The sequence below is a fragment of the Pinus tabuliformis genome, chromosome 9 (assembly GCF_031772625.1).
Source record: "Pinus tabuliformis cultivar Carrire ecotype Pingquan chromosome 9, CPIR1, whole genome shotgun sequence".
Lineage (NCBI taxonomy): Eukaryota > Viridiplantae > Streptophyta > Pinopsida > Pinales > Pinaceae > Pinus > Pinus tabuliformis.
This window is the reverse complement of record NC_142307.1, coordinates 1,271,627,265-1,271,641,353: the sequence shown is the minus strand read 5'-3', so window position 1 is coordinate 1,271,641,353 and position 14,089 is coordinate 1,271,627,265. Positions and strand designations below refer to the sequence as shown.

At 38.0% G+C, this 14,089-nt stretch overlaps 2 protein-coding genes across 2 annotated transcripts; one reads left to right on the top strand and one right to left on the bottom strand.

Annotated features, from left to right (window-relative positions):
- Positions 1–3,007: 3,007 nt before the first annotated feature.
- LOC149153186 (uncharacterized) lies at positions 3,008–3,619 on the top strand. Its single transcript, XM_089443728.1, has one exon. The coding sequence runs from the start codon at positions 3,008–3,010 to the stop codon at positions 3,617–3,619; it is 612 nt and encodes a 203-aa protein (XP_089299854.1).
- Positions 3,620–12,530: 8,911 nt separating this feature from the next.
- On the bottom strand, positions 12,531–13,458 carry LOC149153185 (uncharacterized). Its single transcript, XM_089443726.1, has 3 exons — positions 13,204–13,458; positions 12,928–13,092; positions 12,531–12,839 (listed from the first exon to the last, which is right to left on the bottom strand). Exons 1-3 carry the CDS (start codon positions 13,456–13,458, stop codon positions 12,798–12,800), a joined length of 462 nt encoding a protein of 153 aa, XP_089299852.1. The 3' UTR covers positions 12,531–12,797.
- Between the last annotated feature and the right edge of the window lie 631 nt (positions 13,459–14,089).

The following is a 14,089-nucleotide window of genomic DNA, read 5'->3' as shown; positions in this document are numbered from 1 at the left end:
TAATTCAAAGAGAAAGATTACAAAACTTAATGGTTCAATGACATCTTCAGCATAACAGTGCTGGAAATTTGGATACTTCTCTAACTATTCAACTTTCTCTAACTCTCTCTCTGTCTGTGTCTAACTATGTCTAACTGACTATCATCTACAAGCCTTCTCTTATAGAAGAATGGTCATTACATTCAACGTTAAAATATAATATCAAATCATTACAAAAAAATACACAATTCACTTTTTTTACATGTTTGGCTTCATCCTCATGACACATAGTGTATGAGTGATGAAACATATCTTCGATTTGCCATAAAAAGTAATGTGTTAACCAACAGTTCCCTCAATCTCATCAAAGGTCGTTCGCTCAATCACCAATCCTAGAAGATATGGTCTGGTACCGGAATCACCCAGGTGTTGGAACAACAGGTACCGAAATCACATAGTTGTTAGAACATGGGTACCGAAATCACACAGGTGGTGGAACACGGGTACTAGATCGCTGCACTAGTACTGGATGAATAGGAGCACGGGTATCAGATCGTTTCACTAGTATCGGATGAGTAGGAGAACATAATGTGAGCCAATTCAATTAATTAGAGAGTATAAGAAATCAAAAAATTCTATTTGTACTACAAAAAAACATAAAAATCACACTTTGAAATATAAATTACCTCATAGATATATAAGGAGGCTAAAAGGTATATTCTGGAAGAAGGTAGGAAAATAGTGAGTAGGTTTCAAGGTAAAGTGATCAAGAGGACAGATAAGAGTAACAGCAAGTAATGACTGTATAGCGATGGGAGAGACCTAGGGTTTGCAGCCACAACCTGCAGCCTCAGCAACAGTTCTGGAAGCACAAAGAGACAGATTAGCAGATTTACTCCACAGAGTTCGAGGACTGACCCGAAAAATGGTAAACGAGGGGTCCACTGGGACCCCAACCTTCAAGCAGGTAGTCATGCAAAAGCAGAAAACGCTAGAAGGATTTAAAATAAATGGCTCTGGAGATCGTAAGGATGGTAGTGGCAGCAGAGGAGAAAGGACACAGCAGTTGCAGAAAGAGACAAGAAAAAACCCCAAGATGACAGGTAAAGCCAATAATGGACAGGAGACAGAGGACAAAATACCAGAAGCAGAACAAAGGCACACAGTACCCATAACAGCCCAAACAGAAGGTGAAAAAGATAATGGAACAGGGCCGCACTCACAAGAGGAAGAGGAGCAAGCAAAGGCAGACAACCTCGGCTCCAAACAGACAACGCAAGGTGCATGCAAACCAAAGAAAAAGGAAACCCTTCGAGTAGTCTTCTCAGATCCAGACATTCAGGCCTATAGAGACCACATGATGGAGCATGCAGTCATTTGCAAATTTATGGGAGTGTGGCCAACAGAACGCACACTCTGCCAATGGATTAAACAGCACTGGAAACCAAAAGGTGATGTCAAACTCCACCTTGGAGCCAAAGGCTTCTTCACGGTTGTCTTTACAAACTTAGAAGATAAGGACAGAGTCTTCGATGGCGGACCATAATTCTTTGCCTCAGCTGGACTCTACATGAGGCCATGGAAGGCAAACTTCATACCTGAACAAGAGACATTCACACAAGTTCCAGTGTGGATCCGGCTATTCTCCCTTCCCATAGACTACTAGGGACTGGCAACACTTAAGCAGATTGGAGATCAGCTCGGAACCTTCATTAAAGCTTCTGAAGCAATAGTGCAACGAAGATATACCTCCTGCGCACGCATTTGTGTTGAGATGGATGTCTCAGGGGCTCTGCATGAAGGTCTGTGGCTGGAATTCAGAGATGAAGACTACTATCAAGCCATCGACTACGAACAAATCCCCTTCTGTTGTAGAAAGTGTCATGAGCACGGACACCTCGTTCGAGAGTGCCCTCTCAACAAAATAGGGGATCAACACAAACAAGAGCAAGCAACAAAGAATAAAGAGGCCTTCACAAGGCCAAAAATAAGACAGAGAGCCAACAGAAAAAGAACACACAGAGCAGAAACAGGACCTGGTATCATCAGCAACACCTTTAGCATTTTGGAAATGGATATAGACTCAGAAGGCACTAACAGAGATACAAAACTTATTGAAGCACCAAAAAACAAGACAGAACACACCACTCAGGATGGGGAGGAAAACACACTCAGAACAGAAGTGCAAATGCGAGAGTTCGAAGATGAACATGATGAAGACATGGACATGTTAACCAGCGACGGGGGAAGCGAGGATCTAGACCTCAATGCAGTCCTAGAAAAAGAAGGAGTCAACCTCCCAGCTATGGAAAAAAATTGGAAAACCCAAGGGCTAGACAACATTCTGGAAGAAGAAATCAGGAAAATCAGCGATCTCTTCATAGCAAGACAAAAGGTGGAACTCGAGAGGCAAAACAGAAGATTAGGCATCATAAAAGGCACAGGTAATCAGTCAAAGAGCATATCTCTTAACCCAACAGGCCGGAAGCCAAATAAAAGAAGAGGCAGAAGAACGAGTGGGGAGGTATTGCACGACCTGGGGGTTCTAATGATCAACTCTGGGAAAATGAAGGCTCTTCATGCCTTCCAGACCTACCAATGAGTCTTTTAGTTATCAATGAAGGTCATCTCATGGAATGCAAGAGGGCTTAACAGCCAAGCTAAGCAAAGACTACTCAAGAGAAAATTCCAACAAGAAAATCCAGACATCATGTTCATACAGGAGACCAAATGTGCTACCAATCAAATGGAGAACATCAGCAAAAGACTAGGCAAACCAATCAAATATATAGATGTAGCCAGTCAAGGATGGGAAGGAGGCATAGCTACATTTTGGGACACCCGAGCAATAAACATTATCTCAATGGAGGCTGCACGCTCGTTTATTGCCACAGAAGTTCAAATAACAGGTAACTCTGAAACCTACCTATGCATTAATGTCTATGGCCCGCAAAGACTAGACGACAAATTTTCTTTTCTTAATTCTCTTATGAATTTAAAGTTAAGATACCCCACCTCTAAGATCATCATGGGGGGAGATTTTAACATGATTACATCCCTACTGGAGAAGAAAGGAGGTCTCAGAAAGCTCAACAAAGATACAGAATTGTTTGTCGATTTCATAGAAGCTACCAAGCTAGTAGACATTCTCCCCAAAAATGGCTCCTACACTTGGAACAATAGAAGAGGAGGAGACAATAGGATTGCCTCCCGGCTGGATCGATTTCTGATTTCGGAAAGTATCCTACTCGAAGGAACCACAGTGGACTCTGACATCCTCCCCAGTGGAGGATCAGATCACTGGCCTATAGCTTTGGAAGCAGCCATCCTCTGCACCCCTAGAAACAAGCCCTTCAGATTTGAAAAGTTTTGGTTAACTCATCCCGACTTTGCAAATCTGCTGAAGGAATGGTGGCACAAACCATCAGATCTAAGAGGCACCAAAATGTTCAAGTTTCAAAGCAAGCTAAAACACATCAAACACAGAATCAAAGAATGGAACACTGAGAAGTTTGGAAACATCTTCCAGGAAAAGAACACCATCGAAGGTAAGATAAATCAAATTCACAAGGAATGGGCTTCTGGGAACTACAAAGAAGACTCAAAAGAACAGGAGAAGGTTCTGATGCAGCAATGGTAACTTCGTTGCCAACAGCAAGAAACTTTGTGGAAGAAAAAATCAAGGATCCATTGGCTGAAGGAGGGAGAACAAAATACAAAATTCTTACACAGATCAATGATGGACTACAGGGGGGCAAACAAAATCCTCAGGCTAAAAAATGAAACAGGGGAAATCCTTCAAAACCACAAGGACATATCAACGCTGCTCACCAGGCACTTCAAGCATATAGCTCAGGAAACGCAAGAAGATAGATCTGAGGCCATAGAGGAGCTAACTAAAGCCATACCCCGCATCATAAACTCAAAGCAAAACTCTGCTCTACTCAGAAAGGTCTCAATGGAGGAGGTGGAGGACGCGGTCAAAAGCATGCCAAATGATAAGGCACCGGGGCCTGATGGCTTTACAATCAACTTCTGCAAAGCTTGCTGGCCAACTATCAAAACAGAGGTATGGGAAATTGTCGAAGACTCTAGACGCTCAGGCTCTATTCTCAAATCCCTGAACGCCACTTTCATAGCGCTTATCCCCAAGGAAGAAGAAGCCAATTCCCATAACAAGTTTCGACCTATAGCTATCTGCAATGTGATATATAAAATCATTTCTAAAGTCATAGCCAACAGACTTAAGCCCGTTCTACCTGACCTAATCTCAGAAGAACAGTCAGGGTATGTGGAAGGTAGGCAAATTCTAGACAACATCCTCTTAGCTCAGGAGATGATTCACACCCTGCAGACAAGGAAACTTCCAGGCATGCTAATGTAGCTAGATCTCTCAAAAGCATTTGACAAAGTCAATTGAAATTACTTGGAGGCCATTCTAAATGCCTTTGGCTTTGACAGGCAATGGACCAAATGGATCCTTGCTCTGATCAAATCTTCCAACTTTTCCATTCTAGTAAATGGCTCCCCCTCTGCTCCTTTCTCCCCCTCCTGAGGCATTCGTCAAGGAGACCCTCTATCCCCCTTTCTATTTGTAATCCTCATGGAAGGGCTTAGCAGGCTCATTCACAAAGCAAGAATGGAGAGAAAACTTAATGGCCTACACCCTTTCCCCACCATACCTGCCACAACGCACCAGCAGTTTGTCGATGACACAATGCTGCATGGTTCTCCAACCGTCAAAGAAGCTATGACTTTCAAAAGCATCATTCATCTCTTTAGCAAAGCTTCAGGCATGGAGATAAACCAGGCCAAATTGACTATCTTCTTCTTTAACACTCATCCTGCCATCCATAACCATCTCTCCAGCATTCTGGGCTTCCAAAAAAGCTCTCTCCCTTCTAAGTATCTGGGAGCCCCTCTCACTACCAAGCCTTGGCATAAAATTCACTGGAAAAACATCTTAGCAAAGCTGGAGAAAAAATGCAAGCATTGGACTCACAGTGCTCTTAACTTCGCTGGGAGACTTGTCCTCACCAAAGTTGTACTGCAAGCCATCCCGCAATATTTGTTATCCATCATGCCGGCCCCCAGTGGTATCATGCAGAAGATTCGAAACATCCAAAGATCCTTTTTATGGAGTGGAAATGCGAAAAAAAGAAAATGGGCACTGGTAGCCTGGAGCAAGCTCTGCACCTCGAAAGCAGCTGGCGATTTAAGCTTAATTGACCCCCACACCGTCAATAAGACATGTGGAGCCAAGTTGTGGTGGCGCTGGCTAAAGGAAATCAACCTACCTTGGGCCAGACACTGGAAGGAGAAATACACTCCTAACTACAACAATCAGGACCTAATCAGGATACAGGAAACTCCGGAGGGTTCTCCAATATGGAACTTAGCCAGAAGAAACCGCAACTTAATTCAGGACCACAGTTTCTGGGAGATCCACAACGGGGAAACTGCCCTCTTCGGGGAAGATGCGTGGCAGGAGCTCCCAAAGCTGGAACAACCAGAGCTTGAAGAGTTCAAAACAGAATGCCAGAACAGGGGAAAGTTTACTGTCCACCACTACTGGAACCCTAACAGCCGCGACCAGGAATGGGCTATCCACGATGCTGAGAACCAAATTGAAGAAAACGACAACACAAAGGACCTCCTGAAAGGCATAAACAATCGTAATATCAGGAAGACCACAGAAAACGACATCCTGAGATGGGGCATGAAAGGAAGCGGGAACTTCACTCTCAAAGAGGCCAGAGAACAACTAGAACTCTCGGAGCAAATGGAGGCGTTACAATGGAGCAGCAAGGTTTGGGACGCCATATTCTGGCCTAAAATAAAAACCTTCTTATGGCTCCTCATGAGCAGGAAAACTCTTACATGGGAGAACTTGCGCAGAAAAGGTTTTGAAGACCCCTCCATATGCCCTATGTGCAAACAGGCAGAAGAGACCATGAACCACCTTTTCAATTCCTGTGACTGGGTCGATCAACTATGGCAAGGGATGGAAACTATATTGCAGCAAACAAACAGAGACAGGGAATCCATTCAAAATACCATCATGAATTGGCCTAGCAAATACTCCAACAACATAAGAATCAACAACATATGGAAAATTCTACCAGGCTTCATCACTTGGACCTTATGGAAAGAAAGAAATCGCAGAGTCTTTCAAGATGAGCACAGAAGCATAGAGTACCTGCATAGCACCGTAATCCAAAACATGCGCCAATTAATCCTTGTAAAATGCAAGGCAGACCCTGATAATCATCCTTCGGCCGAGGACCTGCGAATTCTGAATGCCTTCAACCTGCTCAATGCACAACAACCGGGATCCTTCGGGCAGCAGCAAAACCTAAATACAGAACCGAAGGGCTGGAGGCTACCGCCTGAAGGGTTTTTAAAACTAAACTTTGACGGTGCCTCGAGAGGCAATCCCGGCCAAGCAGGTATTGGAGGAATCATCAGAAACCATGAAGGAGACATACTCTACATATACAACAAAGCTATGGGGGAAGGCATAAATAATGAAATGGAATTCGCAGCTCTGGAAAAAGGGCTAAGAATCCTCCAAACTAATCAAACAGGCAAGGCAGTAATTGAAGGAGACTCCGAAGTAGCCATTAATGTGGCCAGGAAAATCCATGGAGGAACGCCGGCTAGCAGAGTCACAAAGCACTGGCGATTGTCCAAGGTCACAGACAACATTTCCAAGCTGATAGGAGCGATGAAAGGCCTCATCTTTCAGGCGGTAAGGCGAAATGCCAATGCAGTTGCTAACCACTTGGCAAATCATGGGATTGAACACCCCAATGAAGTATGGGACAGCTGTTGGCAGCAGGTCGACAATCAGCAATTAAAGAGCAAATGCATCCAACTCTCACGATTAGATATGGTGATGACAGAGGAGTCCGACCGGAGGGTCGAATAGCCCAACGCCATAATTGCATGAACAGGCTGACTAGGTGCGTACCATTAATTACCGGCAGAATGCGAAGGACATACAGGATGAGGGCAACCATGACAGAAGCAGGTGACAAAGATTTGGGCAGAGCCATAATCTGTGGTGATATGAGCTGCTGAAACATTACAAGGAACAGGGACACATGGCACAATATGAAGCAAGCAGGGCGCGGCGACCGTAGACGGGCTCAATTATCCCACAACCCAACCAAAATTCCATCACGCAGCAATTATGGTGATCTGACGTGCAAGTTGCACAAAATTAACCGATCACTCACCGGAAACCTCCCCGATTTTGGTTATTTAACCACTCTCAATTACCCAACGACAAACATTGTCTCAGTGAGCAGCAAATTCGTCCCTACTCCATCTGCAAACAGCGATCGAGATACAGCTAGGCAAGACAACAGCACCATGGCTGGGGAGACTAGCCGCAACAAATCAGCCAACAATGATCTGCAGCAGGCAAGAGAGATGTTTGAGAGGCGAACCTCGCAACGGAACAAGCGCAAAATCATTGATTTAGAAGCCACTGTCCAGGACGAGGAAAGTAAGCTCTCTGATCAGCAAATCGGGAAGGAAGTCGACTGGCTCCAGGACCCGGGAACTCCCAGCACTCGGGCCACTCAGTTTGTAAGAACTCAAGCGGAAGCTTGGCGAATGAAGACCCTCCTTGCCAAAGCTATGGATGTCCAAGGCGAGCACGCGGAACAGCTGCGTAAGCTCAAACAATTTGCCGAAACTATGTCGCATGACCACATGGCAATGGTGGAAAGCAGCGAATTTAAATTGAGCGCGATCCACCAACAAGTCGATACCATGGAGAAGAAACTCACTGTGCTGATCAAGATTCTGAAGCAAACCATTGGGCAAGACAACAAGCCCTCCAACGTGCAGAAGAATGAACCTTCAGGAGACCAGCAGGGCACCTCATCCAAGCCTGGGCAGAGCTACATGGCCAGACCCAATCCGGTCCTGGAAATGTTCAAACGCCTCTGATTCTGCAGTCCATCAGGCCCCCCCTGCTTTTCTCCTCTCAGCGGGTTACTATGTCATCTGTCTAGGTTTCCTCTGTCTTTGTCTGTTGTCCACTCTTGCTAATAGCCGCCCTGCGTGGTGTGCATGTTCCTAGTTTTCTGTTATCTAGTCTCTTCCAGTACTCTGTCAATCTAGTCTCTTCTGGTATCATGGGGCAAGGCCTGCAGTTTAACGGCCAGTAATCTGCTTCTGCAGAATTTTTGTACTATATTTGTTTCTGTTAATATCAAAGCTTACTTACACAAAAAAAAGTGATCAAGAGGACAATATGGGTTATGAAAGGCATCAAAAAGGAGACTCAACAACATCAATTTAACTCTTTCATAACAATACAAGACAATTTCATTTCTATAATCATCTATAATTTCATGACTTAAAAATATCTTAGCTTTGAAGGATATTAACCATCATAAGAACAAGGATAATACCTTTAATCTAATGCATTAAAACCACACATAATTAATCACTAGGACTCTTATCCTTCAAGGAGTTCAATTCATTTGACAATAGGGCATTGAACTCAAAAATCAATAATGCACAATATTTAAATATGTTATAATTTCTAAAGGGTGAGCATCATTAGGTGTTGATGTTAGTATTAATGCATCAGCATTTGGACATTTTTATAATGGTCATAAATCATTGTTCAATCAACAATTTCATATAATTTTAAGTATGGATAAAATAACTAATTTTATGTTTGTGGAAAAACCTGTGAACAGTTTTTGAAACCAACGTATGGATAAAATAACTAATTTCTTTATATTAAATATGACATGTCTCTCAACTTAACATGGTACCAAAAACATCCACGGGGTTTTGGATTGATGGTTAATGGGTGCATTGTTAAGGTACTTCTTGCAATAAACCACTAGTTCAAATCTTTAGTTGGTATTAGTCTTAAAAAATAAAAAATAAAAAAAAGTACCAAAAATAATGAATGACAATGTTTTTTAGCCCAAATAGCTCCTAACGTTGTAACCTTTGGATCTAGGGCCTAGGCCATATAAGTCCAATGTTTTAGTGATGAAACCTTTGACTCTAGTTCCTAGCCCACATAGTTTGGCTCATGTTCCTAATCCATATAGTTCTAATGTTTAAACCAAAACTCTAACACCATGGTAACATACCCAAATACCATGTTTATAGTGAAAGCATATTTCAAAATTCCTTTCACCATCTTAATATTTATCTTTAATACCAATTTTTAATATTTCCAATTTAAAACAAGAATAAAATTAAAATAAGCATGTCTATTTTGAAATCGAAATGAAACTTCCAAAATATGTAGAATCATCATCCTCTTTTTAATCCTTATTATCTAATATTAAACTCACTTAAAAATTAATATTACAAAATGTCACTGAATGGAATGGTTTGGTCACATAAAATACTAAATATTCTTCAAGCAAAAAAATGGAGGGGAGAGTTGTTTGCATATATTTTAATCTAAAACTAGAGGATTTCCTCTTCATGACCCTACGAAGATGTGATTCGACGGACGAAATTCCATTCAACGAATGAACTAGAATGAATGATTTACTTTTTGAAAAAAATGGTTATAGAATCATGCAGTAAAACTATTAACCAATGCCATTTTTAAGTTCAAAATTACTCTCATCATTAATTTGTAGTTTTGATTTTGTAAGGAATAAGATAGTAAGTAGATAGGCTTCTCTAGAGCATTATGTGGTATGAATTAATTTGGAAATTTTAATTTTATTATTTAATAAAAAAATTATTAATAAAAAAAAATTAATTAAAAAATAAAACTTAATTATAATTATAATTTATTTTTAATTTTAAAAATTAAAATTAAAATTTAGAAGTTATAGTAATTAAATTTTATTAAAATATGTTTGTTAACAAAAAAATGATTGTTTAACATTATGTGATTGTGTAATTTAATAAGTGAATGGATCTTAACATTATGGTTATAAATGTTTTTTAAATGATAAGTTTTATTCCAAGGTGCACCAGAAATGTTGTGATTATCAATATACAAAATTTCATTTATTTTTGTGCTAAAATGTGAAATTTAATTACTTACCTAGTTCTAGAAAAACAAATGCTCTAAAATCAAATACTTCATATAAGAAGTTTAGATGTAAGTGAAGGCCTCTTTCTTATATACAAAACAAACATTTTCTAAGATAGGCTATCAACATTTTTCAGTCATTTGACTTATATGGATGCCCTACTTTATTCATATAATATGGACTAATAACTTAAAACTCACTAGTTCTCCATTTATTTGTCATAACAAAATTCACTATTTGTAATTCATAATACTATTTGTAATTACAAACTATAATGCAATAAAAGATCAAATTGACTAGTAAATAATGCATTCTCATTCTATGCTCCACAACAATTATTCAATTTATGAATTTGGAATTAAATATTAAAATAAAACTTCCAATATCAAAAATCACTCAAAACACTACTAGTCATAAGATCTAAACTAAAATATAACTTAAATTTAAAATCACAATAAAAACAAATGTTAATATAACTTTAATTAAAGTAACGTAATGTTTCAATCCAATAATTATAAATTATAAACCTATGATTTAAAATATAACATATTACATTCAAATCTAACCATAATCAGTTATGGTTGAAAATGATTTTTTAAATATAACATCACTATAATATTTAAAGTCTAAAAATACATATTTATATGATTTGAAATAAAATTCTAAATTCTAAATTAAGTTTGAGTTCAAATCTGAAAACATATACCCATAAATATTTATGGATAAAAATAAAATGTTAAATATAAAATCAAATTTTCAAAATTTGAAAACATATACCCATAAATATTTATGGATAAAAATAAAATGTTAAACATAAAATTAGATTTGAAGGTAGAAACACATACACATACAAATACTTATGATGACATAATTAATTTTATTCATTATTTATAACCATCCAATTTTGAATATCATTTTGGCAAATATTAAATTTTTTGATGATATCTTTTATTACATTCATTAACACATTTCCACAAATATTTTGCGAGCATATTTTTTTTTCTATAAATACATTGCAAATATGCATTCTTATTACAACAATTCATACATTTCATTATAACCTAATACATATCATACATTTCATTATAACCTAATACATATAGAATAATCATAATCAACGTGTAAATTTACAAAATATTGAAATATTCTCTATTGTGTGAAATCAAAATCCCCAAAATTTAAATCACATATTCATTTGTATAACCATATTAACTCCTCTCTAACAAATTTAATTAATATGCATAACTCTTAAAAAGCATAGATTTTTTTTTTAATAAAATATTATATATAGGAGGCACAACATAGAGAATATCCATGGTAAATTTAAGATAAAAAAATTGTCATTATAAGATTCTTTTTTAAGCTGAGATAGAAATATTGTAATTATAAAATCTTTTTTAAGTTAACATGGAAAATATATTTATAAGATTTTTTCTAGCAATATTATTTTTTAGTCACACATAAAATATATAAAAAATTTCAAAACTTTAAATAAAACACATTTTCATGTTTTTGTTTTTATATATATAAATATATAATTTTTCAATTAAAAATAAGATTTATCTATTGAATAATGACTCTAATAAATTTAAAGTATAGAGTGATTTTCTAAACAACTTCAAGTTTTATTATCCGTGATCTTTCTACCATTACTCTTTAACTAAACTATAATACTACTTAAAGTTTTTTATAAAATATAGTTTCCTCAAATTATTTTCTCAAACTATAATACCACTCAGAAAAATAAAAAATGTAATTTTCTCAAATCATTTTTTCAATCCCTTAAACCAAGCTATAATATCACTATAAAAAAAATGAGAAAATGTAATTTCATACACAATTTGCTTCCAAAAAATTTCTAGAAGCAAAAAATTTCTAACATAATGTAATTTGCTCAAACCATTTTCTCTTAAAACACGATTAGATCATTAAAACAATTCTTAACAACCACATTGAGAAAATGTAATTTCATACACAATTTGCTTCCAAAAATTTCTAGAAGCAAAAAATTTCTAACATAATGTAATTTGCTCAAACCATTTTCTCTTAAAACACGATTAGATCATTAAAACAATTCTTAACAACCACATTGTCTATCCCACACAATACATGAGCCACTTAGAAGTGTTTCTTCCTACTCAAGAGGCACTTAGAAGTATCATCGGTTTAATACTACTCATATTTGCATAGAAAGGTCTAGGCTGGTAATCAATTCATTTCTTACCACACATGAGCCACTTAGAAGTGTTTCCTAATTCCTCCTACTCAAGAGGCACTTAGAAGTATCATCGGTTTAATTCTATTCACATTTGCATAGAAAGGTCTAGGCTGGTGATCAATTCATTTCTTACAACACATCAGCCACTTAGAAGTGTTTCCTCCTACTCAAGAGTCACTTAGAAGTATCATCAATTTAATACTATTCATATTTGCATAGAAAGGTCTAGGCTGGTGATCAATTCATTTCTTACCTATACGAAGGAGTTTTTTATTTTTTAATAAGTAGGCAGAACGTATGCCCAATGAGGTTTTAGGCATGTTTAACTCTAATTCAGCGAATTTAATTTGAATACATAGCTTTTAAAGGGAAAGTTGAAACACCATAAACATTTTTACTAATCGGGTCATATACTCAATATTCGTATGACTGCGATAGACTTCATCAATTTTCTACTATTCGCTATTTCGATTGCAGCTCTGCTACTTTTTGCTGGAGATTGTTAATAACTCCTAAACGGCCATGGACAGGATCTCTGGCTCTTTCTTGCGCTTCGTACACTATACTGCTTGCCGCATCACCTCTCTACTCGCCGGAAGATCCTGTAATATTGGATAATCATCACAACATTACTACTAGACTGGTTTTTATTTCCTTTGCATTTCCAACTTGTAAAGCTATTGAACATACCCGTAGCATTTTCATGACATTTGCTTTCCCGAATACTCTGTGGACCAACAGGAATTTGTCGAGTTGTTCCTGAGGAAAATATGGCGCTAGCACGCATTCCTCTCTACATTTCTTTCTCTGCATCTTGCAAGCAGGGCACCGAGATGTGGACAGGGTGTCGTTCATCTGCAAAACAATTGCACACGAAATCTCTCTCGTTAGGGTTAGGGTTTTTTGAAGTATTATTGTTTTACCTTCAGAACACATGAGACTTATGTCACCAATAGTTTTGCGTACCTTTCTATTTCTCCCACAGTTTTCCAGAGCTGTCACCTTTACCCCTCCCCCATAGCCAACACTGCTGGCACACTGAACTCGGAACGCTTCGCTTCTGCCTTTCACTTTATATCCCCGAATCTTGGGAACTAATGCCCCTATCCTCCCAAACTTGTACGCCTCAATAAATCTTCTCCCGATATCTGTTGGTTGAACGGAATGCCCAGGCAACGTCGTTATTATAGGTTTATAGCAGGGGTGGTTCGCTGTTAGCATCACAATTCAGCAGCACCAGCTAGCACCAGTTAAGTAATGCAATCATGGGGTCTTACAGCCAGGATGCTTATTTTTAGCTGTATTACAACGAATCAAATGAATTCAATTAGAATTAATGAATTCAATACAACCAGTAAAATAAGTTTAATCAGAAGTAATGATTTTAATTAAAAACCTTACAAACATTTCTCCTATTTCTCGTCTTATTCAAATTGGTTTATTAGGCAACAAATCCTCGGAAGAGGCGAGTCGGGGGTCATGATATCTCAAAAACGCGTTGCCCCTGTTGTCCGCCGTAATGGGGAGCTGTCCGCTCACAGCCGGACAAACCAATATGTATGGATGACCGACCAGTTTGTATGGCTAACAACTTTGTCTGGACGCCAGACCAACTGGCATGGATGCCTCAACCAGTCCACATTCATTTTAAAAGGAATTTAAGAAATAGAGATAGTTATATTTATTTTAAAAGGAAAAGAAATAAAGATAATTTTGAGGTTAATATAAAGCTGTGTAAAGGATTTCGGTTTTAGATTTATAATTTTTTTTAATAAGTACTCATGGGTATTTAACCAGTGACCTATGGTAAGGAGTGTCTTAACAGTACATCCATTCACTCTCAATCCAAAGC